At 38.9% G+C, this 24,289-nt stretch overlaps 1 protein-coding gene across 5 annotated transcripts in view; it reads right to left on the bottom strand.

Annotated features, from left to right (window-relative positions):
• ANKRD28 (ankyrin repeat domain 28) overlaps positions 1-24,289 on the bottom strand; it is a 183,108-nt gene that overhangs the window by 67,459 nt on the left and 91,360 nt on the right. For all 5 annotated transcript variants that reach the window (XM_090046615.1, XM_090046614.1, XM_090046616.1 and 2 more), the window contains exons 3-6: positions 18,452-18,530; positions 5,716-5,786; positions 2,762-2,962; positions 1,934-2,021 (exon numbers count right to left, since the gene is read on the bottom strand). In XM_090046615.1, the coding sequence (XP_089902741.1) occupies positions 1,934-2,021; positions 2,762-2,962; positions 5,716-5,786; positions 18,452-18,530 (439 nt within the window). The remainder of the gene's footprint in view (positions 1-1,933; positions 2,022-2,761; positions 2,963-5,715; positions 5,787-18,451; positions 18,531-24,289) is intronic.

Raw genomic sequence — 24,289 nt, 5'->3', positions numbered from 1 at the left:
AAGTGAATTATTCAGCCATGAGCATGAGAACTAGAAGCCTTTTCCTTAATCTTTTTATTTTTTTACTTTAAACCTATGATGCTAGATGCCAGAAAATGTATGACAGGGACAGATCACTCTAGATCTGTGGCACTCAACCTTTTAGTCTTGCAGGCCAGATGGATAGCACAGGGCTACCCCTATGCGCTGGAGTTCAGCCCTAGGCCCCCGCACCACTTTCACCCAGTCCCACATGCTGGGGTCAGGATCCAGGGCCCTACACCATCCCACATATCTGATCAAGCATGCAGGGCCACAGCCCTCAGGACTCCCCAGGGGTTCGCAGGAAGCCCTGTGGACCAGATGACAGTGCTGGATCTGACCAGCAGGCCAGGTGTTGATCCCCCTTGCTCTAGATGCATCTTGTTCATATGCTCTCCCTCTAAAGCATCCTGCCAATCTATATGCTGTCCCTCTAAAACTCCTGCCACTGCCAGAGATTGCCACTGGTCTGACCCAGTGTGGCATTACTTACGTTCTTAGCTGTCTTTACTGAATCTTTGCTACAACTGTTTTGAAGAAAAAGTCCTGTACTTAATAATCAAAGTTCCATAAAAGGACAACTAAGGAAGTGAGTACACTTTTGACTTGGTGGCCAACCCCATCATTTGTTCTCAGATGAAAGACAATAATTCAGCAAAAAAAGGCAGTTTCAAATCACTGCTATTTTTAACAGTAAAATGTGAGCAAAGCTAAAACAAGGAGCCAATCTGATTTAGCCCACTGACCAAAACAGCCTGAGTATAAAAAGCAGCAACTCTTTCAATAACACTTTGAGTCTAATTCTGATTGGCATGAAGAAAGCTTCATCCCGCTGCCAGTAAGTGAACTGCACACTATAGTTACTCAAATATAAGACAAGGTCCCATTCCCTCCCACCCCCGCACCGCCAGCGTGCACGGGGAAAGGAGACCCTCATCTTACATTTGCACACAAAGCAGAAGGCTGCTGCAGGTCTGACTGGCCCTGAGCCCAGGTCAGGGCCAGACCCAGAGCAGCCTCCTGCCTACAACCCCCCCACTCCACTTACCCTTTGTAGCTTCTGCCCCGCTCCCCAACCTGCCCACCCTTTTCCTCCACCTTACTGTCAGGTACAGCTTGGCTCTGGCTAGGGTCTCTTCTGAGCATGAAGCACATGCCAACTCCTTCTCCACAATGAGCAGCCTTGACTGATGCATAGCCAATCAAGGGCTAGGCTTCCATGTGCTGTGCTCTCAGTTGGAGCAGCCTGAGCAGCAACCAACAATGGGAGGGTGGTGGGGGGGGAAAAAAAGAGGCAGACACTGCGGGGGAGGAAGAGACAAACATTGGGAAGGGCAGAGGCTGGAGGGGGAAGAAGTGGGCAGGGCAGAGGGACCACCAGATCTTCACCCCACTCCCCCTGCTTCACCACTGCTTTCCCTGCAATTCAAGACAATCCTCCAATACTCAGATTCTATACCTGGAAAATTATAACAAGTTTATACATTTTTTCATATATAGGATCTAAATATTCAGGGGGTCATCTTATATTCAAGTAAATACGGTATTTCTATTCCTGGATTAACAGAAAATGGAATCTCCTCTTACTAGCCACTTGGTATTATTGTAGACATTTTTAAACAGAGATCAGGAATCAACATTAAAAGATTTCTTCTAAGTATAAAGACTTTTGTTTTCATTTTTAAGAATGTGCAAATTAATTTTTTTCACCAGAAAACATATTAGTAAATATGAAAGTTTGCAGTGTTCCATTAGTGATTTTATGACAGATATACATACTTACCACTAATTAGCACTTACTAAATGACCTTCTTTAATTAAATACTTCTGCCTGGAAATATACAAAACCATTACAGAGAGAGAGAGTGACTTAGCAACCAATTGTGTGTGGGAGGAAGAAAAATGTACATACCCATATAAGCCGCCCAATGTATAGCCCGTCTGTCTTTCTTGTCAAATGCGTTAATATTGGCACCTCTAGACAACAACAAACTGACCATCTAAGATGAGAAAGAAAAATAGGGCTATACTATGGCTCATAACGAAAGAAATTGCTTAGAATGATGTATAATAAAAATCTAAGAAACAAATACATCGTGTGTGAAATAAAACAACATTTTAACTGTCTGTAAACTATCATTATTTTTACATTGCTTCGTAATATTCTGTGCTCTAAAATAAGCTGTTTTTACTGATGGCAACATTATCTGATTATGTGACTTCAGTATTACAAAATATTTCAGAGCAACTTGTTACAGATACTGTAACTGCTATGTACATACCACTTACTAAAACTAAAGTATACGAGGAAAAACACTCTATAAAGTTATCACGCTGCAGATTTATATATTAAATTTCTACAAACAGTTAAAACGATGCAGCCATACTGTAACTGTAATAATTAAGAATTAGCTATTTTAGTTTATAGGTTGTCACAGAATTGAGTATTTAAAAAAAAAAAAAAAGTTGTTGACTGCTCCTGCCAGAAAGAAAAATAATCCATAATTGGGCTCCTAAACGCTAGTTAGTCGTATCTTACTATGGGAACATAATTTTTAAAATGCAAACATCCCCACAACAAAGTTCTGTGGCACAAAACCACTACCAGATTGTATATGCAATATGAAAACACAAGCAAGCAGAAAATAAGAATTGAACGAGGAAACTCAAAAAAACAAGAAATTTGGAGAGTGAAAGGAATGAGAGGGCTAAGAAACAAAATACAGAAAATAATCCATACCTCAACATGTCCACTGAAGGCTGCATGGTGCAATGCTGTTCTTCCTGCTCGATCTGATACATTTACATTACTTAGAAGAGGCACCAAAGCTTCAGCACACTTAACAGCTTTATTTGCAGCCGCTATATGTAGAGGTGTCTGCCAGTTTTTGTCACGGGCATTGACATCTGCTGAATGCTTTAACAACACCTGAACAGCATCCTGAAAAATATATGCAAAATTAACAGTATGTATGTTACCCATGAACTAAAAGATAACATTAAATCCATACACAGTACAAGAGAATTGCACATTCACACGCATTTTCAGGCCTGCAGTTTACCAAATCCAGCAAGATTCTGGGATGGCTGCAGGGATTTTAGCAATATCATACTTGGTGCAAGCCAATGGTGAAACACTTCACTTCCAGTCCTTGTTTCATGAACTTGATAACTCCCTCAAACACAGACAGGACACTTAACATCTGCAGCATTGTAGCAACTAAATTGCAAAGGCTTCCATTACTATGGATTAGTACAGTACTCTGCTTTTTTTCCAAAATGCTTTAGAAAAAAATGCAACATACAAGCATTATTTTGTCTTAACTTGAATAAAAAAACCAAAAACTTAAAAACAGATATAAACTTGAACTTTATGCAACACTGTATTAGAAAAAAATGCTAATAAACATATCAAAAAGTCAGTTCTAGAGCTCAACATCTGTGAAATCATTACTACAACTAGGAAGTAAATTCTAGGACTGTGGTATACATCTTGGATACAAAACATCAAAAGAAACAGTGTCTTAGCAGGAAGCTAGTCACTTGTAACAATGGATTTTCAAGTAAAACAAAACAAATCTGCTTTATATTTTTGCAATACACCCCTGTACACAAGTGAAGACTGAATTTAGATTTTGACATTAAAAAGTCTTCACAAAACTATTTATAGGAAAACATATATGAAAACAAAGAGCCCACTTGTATTTAAAATGTTTCAAGTGACTAGCTGTCCTTGTTAATGGTGCTTGCTTTCCAGCTGGAAGTTAGGCCTAGAAGCATCATAATGAAAGCAAGAATAAATTAAAAGGCTTATTCACTACCAAACACAACAGCTTAAATACTATTTCTCTTCCTCAGGAACATGTCAGGTCAGTAGTGACTGCATCTTCCTCTCATCTCTTTCTCTAACTATATGTATGGTATCACCATGTATATAAATGCTTCCTAAATATTTACAGTTAGTGGGGGGAAAAGAAAAAGTTACAAACTTTTCCTACCCCAGTTCTAAATAAAATTTAATAGTTTTGTTTACTTGCATGTTGAAAAAAACCTAAATTGAACAAATTGGTTTTGCACTTAAAACAATTTGTTCCATCAGCATTTTTCTCTTGTAGAAGTCATTTACATTATCTAGGTTCAATGAAATAACCATTTCATAGGGAAGTGCAGGGAGCTTTTGTGAGCTACCTAGGAGAGCAACTAACAGCACTATGAAGGATAATGCATTCTGGGCAATGAACTGCTGATCTAAAGCTCCCTGTAGACAACATAACTTCAAATTGATACCTACATAGGTTAGTGACTACATGTAGTAATTTGCTCCTGTAAATATAAAAGAAAAGTCTAAAAAAAAAAAATGTATGATTTACATTATGTGTTTAAGCTCGCTTAAACAAAAACAAAACCCTAAACACTGAAGTTTTTCCTGAAGTTTTTTTGAAACAATACTACTAATCTGATTCTGGGGATAAACAGATGGAACAGGAGGATCAGCTGTGCTACAGTCTGCTTTCCTGGCATCCACAGGTGTCAGCCGGGGCTGTTGTCCCAAAAGGCTGGACCCCTCCTGCAGCTCAGGGCCTAATCCTGCAGAACAGCCTCAGATGCCATACTCCAAGGGTGTTCCTCCACTTGCAGCATACACCCCAACTTGAGGCACAGCAACACAATATGCATGCCACAAAAATCCTCTGTAGAATCAGGACCCTAAAACCCAATGAGCACCTGCCCTGGGGTGACTGGAGAGCATACACACCCCTGGGCCATCCGCACTCTCATGCCATAAGCAAAGAGACATCCATTGTGAAAATGTGGCACAAACTCCCCCCCCTCAGTGTCTGCCTCTTTTTTCCCCTCATTTTCTGCTGCCCCCCACCCCCACATTGTCGATTGATGCTCAGGCTCCTCCAACTGAGAGCATAGCACATGGAAGCCTAGCCCTTGATTGGAATGGAGCCTCCAGGGAATCGGGCCCCACCCTCATGCCCACTCCGCTGCCACCTGCAGGGATGGGGGTGAGGCCAGCAGTGCTGGCCTCACCCCCCCCCTACTCATCAATCCATTGTCTTTGTGCCCTGCAGGGAGCAGAGGGGCAGGCAGAGCAAGCACTGCTGGCATCCTCCAGAGAGCAGGGGGCTAGGAGCAGGGAGCAGTGGCACTTGCCCTGACCCCTTTCTCCATCCACTCCATCTTCTCTCCCTGCAGGGAGCGGGGGGGGGGGGGGGGGGGGGGGGGGGAAATGGAGGGGGGACGGGTCCAACACACCCTGGCTCCATGGGCATCACCTCCGGGGGGGGGGGGGGGGGCTGGACTAGCCACACTGATCCCTCCCCTCTCTATCCACACTGTTGCCACCACCTGCAGGGAAGAGGGAGCTGTGGCCAGTGGTGCTGGCCTCATCCCACGCCCCACTTCATCTGCTCTGTCTTCATGCCCTGTGTCCCTGCCATCATGGTGGCAGAGCACCGTCACCTCCTATCCAGAACGCTCTTTGACCGCTCCAATTGGTTCAGACAACCGATCAGAGTATGAATAAAGCATTATGGACAGACAGACTAAGGCTTTTATAGATACAGGATTTGCAGTTTTACTTTATAAAACAGAGCCAGAAGACAATTTGAGATGCTGTATTTTACTTTACCATCCTTTAAAAAAAAAAAAAAAAAAAAAAAAGCAAAATCATGAAGTCCATACCTCGCTACAAGATGCAACAGCTCTATGTAAAGGAGTCAACCATTTGCTGTCTTTGGCATTAACTCTAGCTCCTGTAACCAAAAAAAACAGAGAGATTAGAAATATATTCTTATAAGAACTGGAAGTTCCAGCCGCCAACATACTTCAATGAAAATGTTAGAAAATCATTATTCCAGACTCATTAATATTCCAGAAATTAAAAATTAACATCCCACTTCTCCAAGGGCTCCGAAATTAAAATATAGAATTCTTCTTTTGATGAAGGAAGAGAGAAATGTGATGTGTAATTCTTTATTCACCAACAGGTAAGCACGCATGTTTACATACAACTAATCAACCTTCTGTTTTACCAACTGTCCTTCAAAAGGCTGCTGAAGAGGGACAGAGAGACAGACAGACAGAGAAAGAATGAAAGAACAAACATTGGGCTATTTCTGCCTTCATGCACCAACAAACACTTCAGTATCCTTCCACCAACCAAAACAGAGGCATGTAGAATAAAGGGCGATTTCTTGATATTTTCAACCGAAATCCATTTGTGGCTGAAGGACAGGAGTGGTTATTTATTGCTTCAACTCAAAACATTGGGTAACAGAAAGATCAAGAGTTGATCTTTTTGATCTCTGGACCACTCAGCGGGCTTTAGTATTCTTCAAAGCCGCTTCCTTCTTCCCTGTGACTACAGAACTGCTCTATCTTCAGCAATTTGCCTACAATAAACCTGCCTCCAGAAACCCTACTGTGACATCAGAGAAAATGTTCCTTCTAGTACCTCTTCATAGCCAACCGAGGACTCCTGGAAATGCTCAAAACATGTTTTTTAGAATTATTATGCCAACTTTTGGCTTGGCCCGCATTTTTAAACATAAGTACATATGAGTAAGTATTAGAGAAATCAACTAAGTCGGGAAATGATTCCCCTCCCACTCTCTTCTAGAAGTTCCAATAAAACAAAAAAATATGCTGGCAAATAATTTTTTGAACATTCAATTCAGAATTGAAAAAAAGTCTGCCTGTAATTGCTTCCATTGAAAACTAGTCTTCAAAATTAATGTTCCAATTTAATTGAAAAATTTAGCAAAACCAAAAAAGTTCCAACCGAAAAAATGCCGACCACATTTTAGTTAAAAACCTATACACCAAGCTAATATTGGAACTCTTAATTTGCAAATAATACAGACTTGAGTATAAAGTTGAGAAACTATATTAGGATGTAAATTGGTATTGTTAATTATTCAGAAGAAGGCTGTGCACTTTGGTAAAGCACAATCCCAATCTTGCAGCATTTTAGATCTTCTTGAGATTTGTTCTACTTTCTACTAAGTAAGTATTTAAACCATGCCTTGTAAAAAAGGAATGCTGCTGCATGTACCATATTCCCGTATTTATAGTTAGGGATCTGCTTAATTCGCAGTTTCATGGATTTTGTGGAAACAGCGAAATCCAGGATTACCCATGAGATCCATGAAATCAACAACAAAAACTTAATAAAAATAAAATGCAGTGGAAGCTGGTGTCCTTGCTGCTGGAATGAGAAGGCGCTGGCTTGTGGGACAACACATACAGCAGCAGTCAAGATGGCAGCTGCCCCCTTGTCCCTCCCCCCTCCTCCCCCACCTGGGCCTCTCCATCAGTCAGTCAGCACCAAGGGGTGGGGCCACAGTAAAATGACCTCAGAATTAGAACTTTAGGCCACAATCAACCCACAAATATGAGCAAGTCTCCCCATGATTTAGGTAGACCTCTATTTATAGCAATTTATCTACGAAAGTCCTAAGGTGAACAAGGAAAATGAAAAGGTTGCATTGTTCTTACAAGATACTCTTTTTTTAAAGAGTATTTCTGACTAGAGCTGCTAACAGTACATAGAGAATGCAAGATGACCTCAAAACAAAAAGTATATAAACCAGCAAAACAAAGAACAGATTAATTCCTTCAAATCAGAGGGCATACAGATGACCTCTATCAACTCTTTCAATTTCTTTCCCTACAATAGATGAGCTATCTTTGAATGAAGGCATATCTAGTTAATGCACAGATTTCTACATCACATATAAAGAATCATTCTTCTCTAAATTCAAATCAAATTAATTTTCTCTAAAATTCCATGAAAATTTGAAAGTTAGTTTAAAAAAAAAAAAAAACACTTATCAGAGAGCAGTCTAGAAGTGAATCACTATATAAAACCACCAACACACACAAGCTAAAGTGAAAACGCACTACTCTGGAAGACACCAAAAACAATATTCAGAGTATTTTCTATTTAGGCATGTAAATGGTCACTGCTGTTATTTCCCTCCTGTAACTGAACACTACTTCCCTTGAGTAATGCATTTCCTGAACTTTTTTTTTTTAAAGCTGGTTTCCTGTTTCCTGGTATACCAGTGTTATTCTAATTGCAAAAGTGTTCTGTATAATATTCTGTATGGCAAAAGAAAGACTTACATCTCTTGAAAATAGTTCTCTAGAAACCAATTATATTGCCTGTAAATCAGCAAAATGATTTTTTTTTTTTACACTGTTCTGAGCATTTATTCAATCTTAAGATTAACACAGGCTGATTTCAGAGAAGGTAGTTTAGTTTTTTTACCTTGTTTTATGCATGAAAGAACATATATGTATGAAAGATCTATAGCAGGGTAAAATTTAACTCTGGTATGTGCGAGTAAAACTATCATTTGCAGGTGACACTGGGTATGCCTACGTGAGATGCTAAAAGTGCAGTAGACTAATTCTACTGCACATTAGCATGTCACGGCTGTGCTAATGTATGCCAAAGCTGCGCTAATATGCAGTAGAATTAATCTACTGCGCATTAATGTCACATAAAAGATGTGTGCCAGCACTCCTGCCACCAAATTTCTAGACCTGTGGGGAGCCCCACAAGCTAGATAACATGGCACCAGGGGCTAGATCTGGCTCATGGGTTGAGCACCTCTGGTCTAGAGGTCTGAGTGCTCAGAGCCTTTGGAGGCACTGGGTGACCTCTCTCACTCTCAGACCAAATGCCAATAGCTCATTGTACTACAATTCCTTTCCCTATCTACAATTTATTTGGAGCTCCTAGAGGGAAATGTAGCCGACAAGTCAGTTTTAGTCTTCAGCGCAGTTACAGGCTTTGGTTCTATAACCTCGGACTGACCACCCTTCATCCCACTTACTAATCTGGGGTTTGTTACAAACCTAGTTTCCTTTGTGCTTTTAAATGCATGCTGGTAGGTGAAATCAATCAAGCTGTTGCCCTCCCTGTAGGCATCGTGATGTGGGTTGATTTCAGTGCACTACGGGCCATTTTTTCATTTGTGCTTATTTTTCTTCAGCACGTGGCACATTCACAGCTTCAATACGTTGCTGATGTGATCTTCAGCTTGGCAAGTTCCTCCTGGCTTGTTGACAGGTGATGGCTGCTGCCTTTTTTTAAAGGATCCAAATGTACATGAGCCCACACTCTAACAGTTAGAAAGCCATTCTGAGGGGCATAAGGAAGAAGGCCCTTGTGGGTAGCTGTCTAGAAATTAGACCCCCCCAGGGACAAGGAGCAGTACGCCTTAGAGAAGAACTAGACATACTTATGGTAGGTTTTCTTACATTTAAATACATTTTTTTTCAAAAAACTTTTGCTCAAAATAAAAGTATATTAAGAAAGTGGATGGTCACCAATTATCACTACCATTGTCTTGAAGGAAACAGAATTCCTGGTATGCTGCTCAGAATTGCTAATCAGGTTTGCTCTTCAGGGGGAAATTTGCCAGCAATTTCATTTGGTAAGATAACCAGTAGGATGAAGTGCTCGACTTTAGGATGGCTAACTTCAGTGTGCTTAGGATCCTAGCCAATAACACATTGCTGGATAAGAATATTAGCGAAATGGTAGTCCAGGAAGGGTGGCCGTTCCTAAAGGAAGTGATCCTTTGGGCACAGAGGGAGACTATTCCAGTACGAGGGAAAAGGAGCCAAAAAATGTCCTTGACTAAACAGGGAAATCCAGGGGAGCCTGAGGGCAAAAAAAGAAGGCATATAGGTAGTGAAAGCAAGGGGAAGCTACCAAGGAGGAGTAAAGCTACTTGGCCCGCACTTGTAGGGAGGCAGTTAGAAAAGCCAAAGCAACTACAGAGCTGAGGCTGGCAACACAAATTAAAGACAGCAAAAAGTCTTTTTATAGGCATGTAGAAAGTAAAAGGAAGGCACAGGGCAGCATAGGACCCCTACTGAACATGAAGGAGCAATTAGTGACAGAGAGAGGGGACAAGGCTAAGCTATTCAATAAGTTTTTTGCCTCGGTGTTCCTGAACAGAGGTCAAGATAAGCCTCCTAATAGGTTATTAGATGAGCATCAGAAGGACTAACCGTTGCATTGACTTGGTGCAGAGTCACTTGGATGTGTCCAAGTCAGCAGGCCCGGATAAGCTGCATCCGAGAGTACTCAAGGAATTGGCTGGTGTCACAGAAGAACCAGTGGCACAGCTGTCTGAGTGCTCATGGTGCTTGGGTCAGGTCCTGAAGGACTGGAAAAGGGCCAATGTGGTCCCTATTTTCAAGAAGGGGAGGAAGGAGGATCCAAGTAATTATAGGCCAGTCAGTCTCACCTCCATTCTTGGAAAGGTCTTTGAAAAAATTATGAAGGATCATATCTGTGGGAGTCCAGCGGGAAAAATAATGCAGCAGGGAAACCATCTTGGATTCGTAGCAGGTAGGTCATGCCTGACCAATCTGGTTTTGTTTTATGACAGGGTTACAAAATGCTTAGATGCAGGAGTAGATGTGGATGTTGTTTTCTTGGATTTTAGCAAGGCCTTCGATAAAGTATCTCATTCCATTCTCATAAATAAATCAAGAAGCTATGACAGATGTGCACATGGTCTGGTGGGTGGCAAATTGACTTAGTGGTTGCAGTTAGAGAGTGGTAGTAGATAGGTTGGTATCAACCTGAAAGGATGTGGGTGGTGGGGACCCTGCAGGGTTCAGTCCTTGGACCTACACTCTTCAATATCTTCATCAGTGACTTGGATGTGGGTGTGACGTATACTCTGTCCAAGTTTGTGGATGATACTAAATTGTGGGGTGAAGTTCACACTCCGGAGGGTAGGGAACGATTGCAGGCATACCTGGACAGTTTAGAAAAGTGGGCAGTACACAATAGGATGCAGTACAACAAGGACAAGTACAAAGTGCTACACCTCAGATGCAAAAATATCCAGCATATCTACTTGCTGGGAAGTGACCCTCTCAGCAGCACAGGAATGGAAAAGGATCTCAGAGTCATAGTGGACTCCAAGATGAACATGAGTCCTCAGTGTGATGAAATCATCAGCAAAGCTAACCACACTTTATTATACATCAGCAGATGCATGACAAATAGAACCAGCGAGGTGATACTTCCCCTCTATGCGGCATTGGCTAGACCGCATTTGGAGTACTGCATCCAGTTTTGGGCTCCATACTTCAAAAAGGATGTTGATAGACACAAGAGGGTCCAGGAGGGCCACTCATATGGTTAGGGGCTTACAGAACAAGCCCTGTAAGGACAGACTGAGGGACCTAGACCTCTTTAGCCTCCACAAGAGAAGACTGAGAGGTGATCTTGTGGCTGCCTACAAATTCAACAGGGGGATGCAGCAAGGGATCGGAGATGCTCTGTTCACCAGGGCACCTCTTGGGGTAAAAAGAAACAATGGTCACAAACTGACAGAGAGCAGATTTAGGCTAGATATAAGGAAAAACTTCATGGTAAGGATGGCCAAAATTTGGAACGGGCTTCCAAGGGAGGTGGTGCTCTCCCCTATCTTGGGGGTCTTTAAGAGAAGGCTGGATAGGCATCTGGCTGGGGTCATCTAACCCCAGCACTCTTTCCTGCCTAGGCAGGGGGTTGGACTCAATGATCTGTCGCGGTCCCTTCCGACCCTAGCATCTATGAATCTACGTGGAGATAAAACTGAAGCCAGAATTCATTTGTCTTTCAGAATCTTTATTATACGCAACTCAAAACCTAAAAAAGAATTCATCTTAGCAAAACTAACTTTGCAGACAGAAGCAAGGCTAGTTATTAAAACAAAAAAACTTAGCTGTGTGGTTTTTTGTTGTTGCTTTTTTTTTTTTTTTTTTTTTTTAAAAGAAGAGCCATACTTTTCAATTGGCTATACATGCACTGAATTCTTAGAATGACCTATCTGCAAAGGTTTGACAACATTCATATAACAGTATGATAATATGTTTAGACATGAAATCTTTAATCAGACTAGTCCACACAACAAATAATTCCTTGCTTCAATGTATGCACTAGGCAAGGCCAAAATCTGGTATTGCTGGTTTAACTGGGTGCAACCCCACTGACCTTATCTGACTTAACCCATAGCTGAATTTGACCAAAAAGCTTTTAAAGAGAGACAAGCAAGTTATCTCCCTGAACCTTAATTTCTATATGTATGGATACAAACTCCAGAAAAGACAAATTAGAAGAACTGAAACAATATATTCAAAGCCTCCATTTGCCAGTAAGTAGCCTGTGTCAGATTCCACCTCCCAACCTACAAAGAACAATTGGACTCACAAAGCTAAGCTTCACTGTTCCTCTTTCTTTCTCTTCTCAAAGCTGGGTGTCGTAACCCTTCTCTAGGTGCAGAGCACCATAGCCAAGATGCTATATTTTCACACATATAACACACCAGCGAATATAATATGCACCTTGCTTTTGAAAGCCAAAATGAAGAAAAAAAATCTTTCATTGTAGTGAGTAACTGAGTTGCAGCAGGTAGGACACTGAGCCTACTCATTGTTCAGCCCCCTCTGGATAGCTTAAGAGTTTACTTTTTGTTTCACCCAGCAACTTGCTCGGAATCTCCATTTTCCAGCAGCCCTTTTTTTTTTTTTTTTTTGGCGTAGGGGGGAGGAGGGAGGGAGGTGAGGAATTGGAGGGAGGTGCATGTTGTACATGAGAAAACATGGTTTTATGGACCGTTTCCAGATGCCCTGGAATTTTCTCCAGTAGATGGTTCTTTTTAAATTAAAAAGAATAAAAAGGAACCTCAGATCTTGGTCACTATTTGCAAGAATGTTTAGACTTCAGGTGAACAGAGGCGATGTATACTGCACTATAAAATGTCTCCTTGAAGATAACAAGAAGATTGAAATTACTCTTTGCATTTATTGCGTTTTAATCATAAGTGATCAAATGTAATAGCTAAATTGTGCAGAAGTTGTTAAGTGGGTGACTTGCAAATCTCATTTACCCCTTATCTTAACTCTCAACCTTAAAACTCTATTTGTCTCTCTGACATTTTCAGAATGCTTGGCTATCTTAATTTAACGTGGTTAAATTGAAAACCTGTTAAGATCACCACTGTCCTTTGCCTATGTCAGGCTCTAAGCCAAAGGGATGAACCTTATGCCCCTTCTGTTATATTCTTCCATATCCAAACCTCCTCCAAATCTTGGGAGTTTCTTCATTGTATTTTTAGTATCTAGTACCTACTCTTATCCAAGTCCTGTTTCCAATCTTGATCACTGCACCCTTCTCTGTGTTGTCCAGGACCCCAACTTGATCCACATTTTTGTTTACCTAAAATATACCTGGCCCACAAAGCTAACTAATACTTCTTTCTAATTGTTCAATCTTATGAAATATTTTCACTAGTGCTTCCAAATATTATATAATTTCTTCCTCTACTTACCTGAGATTACATCATACCTCATTTGCTGACGGGCTGATGATGCAAAAGTTGGTGTTTTGTATACATTTCTCCCTCATGGATTCACAGTGCCTTCTTTCACACTCCTATGCTAGAATATCCTTCCAGAACTAGGCTACAAAGCCACCATCATCCTCCCAATTTAATCCCCCTCTAAAGATTCATTCTGATAAAAATGGATTTTTTTAAATATTAAGTACAGGGAAAGTTTTAAAAAAATGAAACCACTGGACCAAACAACTTGATTTGTAGCACAGAATCCCTTTCTCCTAGACTTTACCTACATTCCATATTTTTAACTATAAAATCCTTATAGGAAAGACTGTCTTTCTTTATGACTATACAATGCCTAGTACATTTTGGACACTACCACAATATAAATAAGAGAGGTAAGGGTTTCTTCAGAAAACACAGGCAACTAAAACTCAGCTTCTTAATAGCTTGACTTAGGATTCAAGGTTAATGGAAGAAGTTGTCTTGAAAATCATGAAGGCTAAATCCTAGGTATAAACTGCTAGTCCTTAAGATCAGAAGGGGTCAGGCCCTGGACCTAGAAATTACCATCACAAAAGATGACACAGAAAGAGTCGAGTGAAAACGGAGAATATACCATGAACTGAAGCAACCACACACAGAGAGCCAGTCTTTCTTTCATCTTTAGTGGAAAGTGTGTTTGAAAAAAATTACTGCAACTGTAACAGCTGCAAGAAACTTCCATTAAAAACAAAACACCTGTATTTAAAAGGTGTGCCAATGAGGGGCCAAATAAAATTTCACGCACTCTAGGAAGCTAGAAAAAAAAATCTACTGGAAATTGTGTATTCAGTCTAATAAATAATATAGCTAGGTATTAGATAAGTATATATTAAAATACAGTATTTTGTCCTTTCACTAGAAAAGTATGTAAAGAAATAAATAAGATCTCTCTCTCTCAAAATAAAAAAGAGAGAGAGAGAGAGAGAGAGAGAGAGGACCAAGTACACAGCTAATATATATGGTTATAAAAACATAACTAGAGTCAAATCCTCTGCTACTTCACCAACATGTTAACAGAGAAATCAAAGCCCTCACGCCACACTTAAACTGAGGATTTTCTGCTTTGTCTCAACCAACACATTTTAGAACTGCAAAAACTCAAAAACTAAACAATACTCCCAATGGAGTTTTTCCAAGAGCTTTAAGCTTACAAATATTCTACACTTCTGAAGAACAGTTGCTTCAGTCATGTTTTTCTTCTTTTTCCTCTTCAAGCCTTAAAAAAGCCTATATGGTTAACAAGATTAAAAAGTTCTGATCTACAGACTTTTTATATTGTTTAACCAAACAGTTCAGTTTAATGCCTTCTCTCCAGTCCAGCAAAGAGAATAGATTTTCTTTCCTATTAAAATGGATGCTAATCAATCTGTACCAGGCTCTTAATAAAGGTAAGGAGGACAATATTTAGTAATACAAAATTTACTTAATATGTTTATTGCCTTGCAAATAGTCCTTAAAAGTGTCTTTTCCCTACTGCCTGCAGCTACAAGTTTAAAACTGTTACTTTTAGAGACTAAGAAAATCTACATTTCCTCCTCTGACTGCCAATGGTAAAATATGGAATAAAATTAGGGCAAAGTCGGCTGCAAAGCACTTGCTGGTATTTTGTGATCGTCTGTCTGGCAGCAAGATGCAGCACCTGATTTCTAGCTGCTAAACTCGAAAAACACCCAGGTGAAGATTAAATTAAAACATTTTTTCCATATAAACAATTGCTGTAGTTCCCACAAGAAATTTAGACAAGTGGGACCAAAAATCGCTGGTCAACATTATTATTAAAAAGGAGGGGAAGTGGTCCACAAGACAGTGGCAGTTATGTTAAAAACTTAGTACCTGTATACATGATTACAACTCAGGAATATAACAGAAGCATCTTTATTCAGTCCTTGTTGTTTTGTGAATACATGCAGTGTTGACTCTCAAGCACTTAGATCAGGGGTACACAATTATTTCAGTTGGAGGGCTGCTTAATGAGTTTTGGCAAATTGTCGACGGCCCCATGACAGGTGCCCTGCTCTCTGTTCACCATCTTGGGAATGGAAGTTCCACTGCTAACCTGTGACCTTTGCCACCAGAAGTCCCTTCCCTTGCACCCAGAAGGACTGACTCCTTTTGCAAAAGGGGTTTCCCATCTTGGAATTGGAAAAAACCAAATTCTAAACTAAAACAAACAAACAAACAAACAAAACCCCAAACATCTACAATAAAATATTTTCACTTTACTTCAAAAAATATTGTCCTGATCTGTGTGCATGTGTTATGTAAAGGTGTTATATAAAGGTGAATGCATAATATCTCAAAATGAAGTCTCTCTCGTATATAGTGTGAAGGCACGGAGTATGGAGAGGTATGGTGTTTGTGGGGTGTTGAGAGTGTATGTGGGGTGTTTGTGCATGTGTGTGGGGTCTGGGGAAGGGTGTGGGTGTGCGCGCTGATGTGTCGAGTGCTGTCTTGAGTCTAAGAACGCCGAGGATCACTGTGCTAGATATACTTGACTGCAATTAAGAACAAGTTCATCTTATGGCAAGGGACTTAACACTTTTAAGACCATCTAATTTCCAAGAGTTATATGTCAAAGGAGTACTCTCATTTTCCTGCTGGAAATCTGTACCTTTGACTGTCAATTAGAGGCCCAGATTTGGAAACCATGAAGGGCAAGCAACACAACAAGATGGAAGACTGAGGGCAGAAGTTCAATCAAAAAGGTTTTGTAATTCTTAGCATCTACATGAACACTATGGACAGATCAACTAATGCTAAAAACTAACTGCATTGAACTCTGAATTAAAGAACGGCACCAAGAGCGTGTTCATTTAGACTGAAACATTTGAATCTGCAGTTAATCTTTAGAGAATTTTGATACTCAAAAAGTACCTTGAATTTTTAACAATTGATAGATTAATCACATCTCTTTAAATATAGTGAAATAATTGAGTCATTTTCCCTACTCTTACTATTTTTGTCTGTTCTTATTTTAGTGGGGATTGAAGAAGGCAGGTAGCATCTATAAACGAACAAAGCAGAACTACGGTAGATCACACTAAAAACTGGGGGGAAAAAAAAAAATCACCTCGAGTCAGTGGAAAGAAACACAATTACTTCAGTAAATTTCAGGTCAGACAAAGAAATGAAGTAGAAAAACGAGGAAAATTCCTTACAGTACACTTCTGTCCATATCATAAAGACATTGAAAAATAGGGTTCAGTTATTTACTGCGTTTTCAAAATAAAGAGAGACCAGGAAATGTACTACAGCATAATTAAATCAGACACGAAACTACATTAAGGTAGCAAAGTCAAGGACTCAAAAGCTAAGAACTGTCAGAATTAAGGTTATTGTCCAGACTTAATTTGGCCCTCATGCAAATGCATCATTATACAAATAGTAATTACATGACCATATACTATTTTTTCCTCACAATTCCAACCTAATTTAGCATTGAGAATAAATTGTTAATTCTATCTGCAACAGTTCAAAATTTCCTGCCACATGGTTTAAAATGTGGTCCTCAAGGTTTACTAACTGCATTTTATTCAAACCCCGCTCTAGTAACAACATTGTTATTTTCTGCCCAGTCTTTTCTACTGTGCTCATTACTACAGTAGCCGAGTACAGGTTTCCCTCACTTCGTGGGGGTTCTGTATATGTGAATTCGCTCTTATACGATAACCTTTTTATACCAGAAATTTGTTATATGCGAGGTAAATTTACTCGTATGCAGTTGGTATAGTGGAAGCCTGCAGTCACCTGCTTTGCGCAGTGCACTGTGGGAGTGACATGCACCAAAATATAGTCTCCTGCGTGGATCTGTGCTCCTCTCTCATTGTCTGTGACATGTTTCTGTAGTTGCCACCCCTATTATGATAGTGCCCTGTGCTTGTGGGTAATGTCTGCTGTTGGTGAGTACCAAAATAATCTTGTAAAAGTGGTAGAAATGGGTCTGGGGGTCAGAACAACTGAGGTCTTGGAACGTATGTACGCCTATTTGTTACATTGTAAAGTGGGTTCCCTTTAAGCGAATTCAAGTTATGTACCATTTTCCAGGAACGCATGTACAGCATAAAGCAAGGGAAACCTGTATTTTATTTTCAGAACAGTCCTGTGAAGTAGATAATAACATCTCCTTTTGATGGATAGGGAAATAATGAACAGCTTAAGCTCAAAAATTTTCCACTAATTTTAGGTACCCATTTTGTAACAGCTCAGACTGCTTAATAGATGGCTCAGCACACCTGAACTTCAGTTTCAAATGTTTGCTGATGGGCTAAGCCAGGAGTGAGCCTGCAGGTCACATAAGGAACTTTGGGCACCTGTTATAGGTCAGCTCAGCACCCCCTGCCCTGCACAACAGATCACCGAACCTCTGTGTATGGGATGGGGCCATGGGTGGGCAGGGAGCTTGTGTGAGTGTGGGAGGGCAGACAGCAGCTTCAGCAGGGGCAGCTCAGCTAGGGCCTCCCGCCACCACCAGCACTTCCTCCATGCCACCCTTCTACCTTGGGAGCGTCTGGAATTTTGAATTTTTGTGTGCATAATTTTGAAGTTTTAGCTGCAATTAATTGCAACTAATTAAGATTAAAATTTTTAAATCATTTGACAGAACTAATATTAATATCTTTGGATGCCATTTTCAATCTTAAATACCACAATTTTTCTGAATGCTCATTCAATATAGTACAAATACATATACTGTTAACTTACACATATACTACTAGATTTTAACTAATCACTTGACTGTAGTAGACAGACTACTTTTGAACAAACTGAATTGGGTTATAAGTTACAAATTATAAAGAACAGGCATTACTGAGAGAATTTATCATTGGCAAAAACTCTTCTTTAGTAGACATTGCAAAGGATTAAAATAGTGGTTTGAATTAACAAACCAAAATTATAAAAACGCAAGGATTTCGATTAAATTTTTAGAGAATTAAATATTTTGATAAAATTATGCAAACTAAAAGTATATATTTTATGTGCATAGAGTTATTTTCATTAATATGAACAGAACATACCAGATAAAATAAGTAGTTCAATAATTTCTGCATCTCCCAGATAGGCAGCAGCATGTAAAGGGGTCCTTTTTTCATTATCCTGTGATAAGAGAGTGGAAAAAAAGGGTGTTTTATTTAAAATAAAATTATTCATTAACATTCTATATAAATTATGAAAATATTACAGCATGTAATTCCATCTTCCAAATTTTACATTTATATTTTAAGAAATAAAAAAAATTAAAACCAAAGAAATAATTGAGTTAATTACATTTATCTAGAAGGGAAAAGCAGGATCTCACTAAGTAGCTAGCTCAAACCAATAAAATTCATTCAGTACCAATCTGAAGGGGTCAGGGAGGGAGAGGGAGAGAATTTATGATGAACTGAGGTTTTTCTGTATCAATACCCTGAGTAGCAACAAGTGTAATGTTTTCCCCAAAAATTTCAGATACCCTTTCAAAGCTACATATTATCCTAGCCACAAATTTAATAGAAAATGAAAAAGGAATAGAACATAGAAAAATACTATCAACAAAAACATGATATTAAAATAATTCACCCACTTTTGTTTACCGCACATGTGCAAACAAAAGCAGATATATGGACATGACTGATAAATTTATCTTGCCAACACAGCCAAAGCTTTCCAGGAATAGGAAGGACGATTGGGGGACATAGGCACAAGGTGCATGGTTGACAGCCCAGAGGTTACAAGTTCAAGGATATAGCAGAAGCACTCACAACAAATCTACAAATTGTGCTAAATATCTTGTCACAAGGACATGAGAAGGAAGGAGCAGGAAGAACGTAGATTCTTTTTGAATAACTCAGGTGGGGTTAGTAAAAGCCACAAATATTATTTTCATATATGCATTCTAAAGACAACAGCTCAACTGAATGGATAAAGAAAACATTCACTTCCAGAAGGGAGGCACAGAGGGTTTTCCAAATCTGGCAAATACTGGATTTTGTTTGTGTGCATCAATGTAAAAGGCAAGTGGTGAAGGATCACTTTCACATTATGTTGAATGCTAAAAGACAAAATGCATGAGCATAAAACCAGATAATTTGTTTCTATACAGCAACCGAACTGCAAAGAAAATTGGTTTCACTAGAGAAAAAGGTTGATCATCTTGAAACGTGCTAGTTTTTAGAACACATTTTATACAAGTTACTCATGGATTGTTTAGATTGTTCAGTGAAGCCCCAAATACGCTTAAAAGAGCGAGTGTAAATTCTTTGGGGTTTTTCCCCTTAAACATGTAACAAAACATTTCTAACAGATAAAGCATTGTTTGATTATAATGGTCAGTAAAATGTTTAAATTTAAAATGACATCACATGGACAATTTATTGTACAAAAACAAAAATCCCACCCTTTTCCAGTGCAGTAAAAGTATAAGCTTATTCCTGGATTCCAACTTAGTGAATACTGGCACACAAAACAGCATTTTCAATTGTGCTGAGTTTTACAAAAATTTCTTGCAGCTGTTTTCAAAAAGCACATTACTTTTAGATGAAATGAATCCCAAAGTGATTTCAGTTTCTCATCTCTACCCAAGTACTGTCTTTATTTTTAAAGTGGTCTACAGAAATGCGTAATAAAAGGGAGGTCACATATTAGGGACTACTACCAAAAGATAAAATTCAGCAACTGAAAATACTTAAGATTTGTTGAAGCTATTTAGCAGCATGTTAAATGCACTGTGTGAGATTATACTAAGAGTAGCAATGTTAGAATTATACAGCCAAGAAGATGCATCTTTAGCAAGCAAAAAGGCAGATTCAAAAGTTTCAAGAGAATTTACCAGGCAAGTATGGCATTTGCTATACATTTAAAAATTAGGTTTTGAACATTAACATTACCCCCCACCCCCAATGATTTCAAACTGACTTGAACAGATACTATAAGCCTGGCACTGATGTAAACCCCAAAACATCTTTTTATGGGATTTCATCAAACCCCATTTCCTAGAATCATTTTGTTAACAGACCTGGACAGAAGAGTTCACTTCACATTTTTTTTTAAACAAAAAAAACTAACTCAGTTCTGTGCCCTGTGTGTAGGCCCCTACCAGATTCATGGTGGAAGTGAGCTGCGCTGCAGCTCCTTTAATCTTGCAGGTTCCCCCTTGTGTTGTGTCCCTTGCCACTGATTGGTGGAGGGCCCCCATGTGTGGCTTGCTTCTGATTGGCAGTGAAAACTATGGTTTTAAACTTGGCACTGTTTTTGTCTCCCTGCCGATCAGCAGTAAGCAGTGGGGCTGCCGGGGGCCCTCAGACAACCAATGGCAGAGAGACAAAAACAGCACCAAATTTAAAACTGTGGTTTCTACTTCCCTGCCGATCAGGAGCGACCTGCACATGGGGCCCCTCCACCAATCAACTGGAAGTGGGGGGTGGCGCACAGGTGAACCTGCAAGATTAAAGGAGCTGCAGCACAGCCCACTGAATCCGGTAGGGCCCTAATTATGTGAATCCAAAATGTCTGTTGTGAAATCTCTCTGGGATCCAATATGGCAGGCTATTGAGGACCTCAGTGCTTTCAACACCCATCACTCCAGGGTGGCACATTCCACCTAACGGATAATTCTGTTTCCAAGTCTGTAGTCAAAGGGTAGCCAGTTATCTTACAGCTTTCAGCCTTACTGCAGAACCGGGAACTTGGAAGCCCTGGCTCTAATGAGGCTTTTGATAAAGAGCTGAAACTCTTTGCCTGGAAGTCTCGAGTCAAGGCTTCCAATTTCTGCAGCTATGGTAGCCCCACCATACTGACTGCTCAAGGCTGGGGACTCCAGGACTTCCAGTCTTTTCTACCAGTTCAAGATTCAGTTCTTCCAGAAGAGTCTGGAAGGCCTTGGGTTACTACCTTAGCATAGACTGCATAGCAATACTGCTCTGGAGCCACAGTCCCTGGAAGCTATTGAATGATATTGATATTTTTCTCCATTTAACTGCTGCGCATAGAAAAAAAGACTATTGAATTTCCTTTAGGGAACAGAAGATGTTTCACTGGGAATTTTTAGTTCTTAATCAATTTTGAAAGTTACACTTTTGGTCTGAATAGGACTGAAACAAATATTTCCAAAACTTATTGTGAACTGAAAATCCTGCATTTCACTCATCTTAAGTTATTACAAAAGAATTGCAGCTTCAGACTGGTTGATGAGGGGGGCTTGAAAACACTGAATCTTAAAGGCTGTAACAAACAAATAAAACAACAATAATAAAAAACCCAGAAGGAGAGTAAAGAGAACACTCAAATATTATGTTTTTAGTTCAAATTCATGATTTTCAAAGCCTCTCTCATGATTTTTTAATACTTGACAATAATGAGACTATGAAAGGACAGTGCATCCTATTTATTCTTCAAAGTAAAAGTTTTGTTACAACAAGCCTTTCAATACTATTTTCAAACATCACTTAACCTCTATTTTCTGCTGACTTGTTAATTAAGTATTGGAACACCTTATATTCCTGGCAAAAATTGGTTTAAAATATTTAACATTTGACTTAAAAGGTTTTTGCATCTCCTTATGAACTGTGGTGACATTAATAGGCCCAGTTTCTGTCATAAGAAATATATTCCTGAAAGTATTTGTGAACATTCCTTTTCTCTCTATTAATTTGACACTTCAGCCTTCCTCTTTTAGTATACTATTCTTACTTCAGATTGATAATTAGCTTATCTTTTTGGAAGCATCTTTTGCTGCCACCCTACACAGTATCTTACAAAATTAAGATGATGATAAAGTACTGAAAAACAGAACCAAAAAAAAACAGTAGGTTTTTATGCTCCATTTCTGTAATGCTTTGTTTCTATAAAGTGTAGAAACATATAATGTTATTAATCAGCTTATATTTCAACTAGTTTATTTATAATAATTCCCATGTTCACAATTTGCATAAAACATTAAACAATCAAGCTATTTTGAATTTTATGTCTGCTCCTGCAAAGGATGGCACTGTTTTAGTTGCTTTCCAAGGCCTGATTCTTAATACATTTTAACCAGTTACACATTTCAGTACTTTTCTCCCCTTGCAATTCAAAATCATAATACATGATCATCACAGCATATTACCACATATTCTGTTTTCCCAAACAACAAATTTATAAAAAAAAAAAATTATACAGTATTCCTGACACATTACAGCTGCTTATTTGCCAAGACAATGCTAGGAATTCTGTTATGACATCTGTCTTGTAAGGTAAAAAAAAAAAAATCTTTGTTTCTTGAATGCATACTTTCACATACAGAATACTGGAAAAGCCTCCATATCAAAAGCCTAACTTTCAAACTGAGCTTCAAGGAGCTTCAGAGTTTAGGCATTCAGTTCTATGTTTGGATCAATGACTAATTAAGTTATGCCCAAAAATCATAAATGATCACACCTGATAAACCACCCGACTAAAAATTGGCCTCACTACTATCACTAACTGGAATTAGAACAAGAGTACAAACATTTGGAATTTTACCCCAAATAACTAATTTCAAGTTACCTCATGATAAGTGTCATTTGACTGCTACTACCCTTTGGCACTGTTTTCTAAAGAAGAAAACAACTGTTTTTAAATGACTACATTCATAATCTTTGCTATGTCTAATGATTCCTACTGCTGAATTTAAAGCTCTAAAAAAAACAACTAGTTTTAACTATTTCTCTCTAAATTCAGTCAGAATCTTTAAAACAGTAATTTCTCTACTTCCTATGTTAGGGAAAAAAAATTAAAAGAACTACAAATTACCAAATACCTTAAGAGACTATAACTGTAATCCCTGGTAGTGCAAGCAACTCTGTTTAGATAGATGACATCCTGAAAAATCAGGGCTTGCTAGATCAGAGAAACCTATACTAAACTGTTTTGTATAATTATTTTATTTGTGATGAACACTTGATATTTAAATTGTATTCGTATATACTACTCGTTTTAAATGGAGCTTAATTAAGCCCTGGGCAATTCTCAAATAACCCAAGTGCACAATTTTTGGAGCACTGTTATTTTGTTACTAAGAAACAAACTAACTTTCTAAACTGACAAGTAAAATTATAACTGAAACATGTAGCTAGATTAAGTACATAGTTATGATTTGACTTAAAAAGGAAGCAACTTGTATTAGAGTTGCTCTTAGCAACTGGGGTGCTAAGAGAACTTAGCAAAGGTGGTTTCTGGGTTTGGTGTCAGAAGAAACCCAGAAACAAGCCTTGAAAACACAGGAATTGCTTTTTTGTGTTAACAGGAGCCCACGTAAACAAAATTCCCTGTAAACAAAATTGAAATTAGTGCTAAGCCTATACCAGAGCCCTCTGGCAGCTGCCAGTAAATTTCATTTGTGACAGTTCTAGTCAGAATATGCATGGCTAAGAGTTCATACCCCATATCAGATCTAGTTTCAGTCTTTTGCCAAACTGTGTCTAGGTTCAGTCTCTTTTTAAAGGTTATTCTGCATATTTGACAGTTGCAGGAAAACACTTAACTGATCAAGACAAACCTGAGACATAAGAAATTTTGTTTGAAGAAAAAGATCATGAATAGTATTTTACACAGACTAACGCTACTGCAGAAAGTTCTGATCCAGTACAATACCTCATTAAATATTCTTTGAGCAAAATAAAGTTGGCATAACTATATTTTGTAAACACTTGCCTTGTATTTCATAGAGAACATGCTAAACTAAGATCTTGTACAGAACTCATACTTAGTGACTATTTCAGGATACTCTTTCCTATTTATGCAATTGCTATATGGCAACTCAAACTCTGACTTTTTACCAACTAAACCACAAAATTCTGAGAACAGCAGAAGCTTTTATCTCTTCATTCATTATAAAAGCAGCATCTAATTAAGCCCTTAAA

Source organism: Crocodylus siamensis, chromosome 5, assembly GCF_052110815.1.
Source record: "Crocodylus siamensis isolate JL-2025a chromosome 5, ASM5211081v1, whole genome shotgun sequence".
In the NCBI taxonomy this organism is placed as follows: Eukaryota; Metazoa; Chordata; order Crocodylia; family Crocodylidae; genus Crocodylus; species Crocodylus siamensis.
Note: the sequence above shows the minus strand (reverse complement) of the source record. Positions and strands in the feature narration are given on the sequence as shown.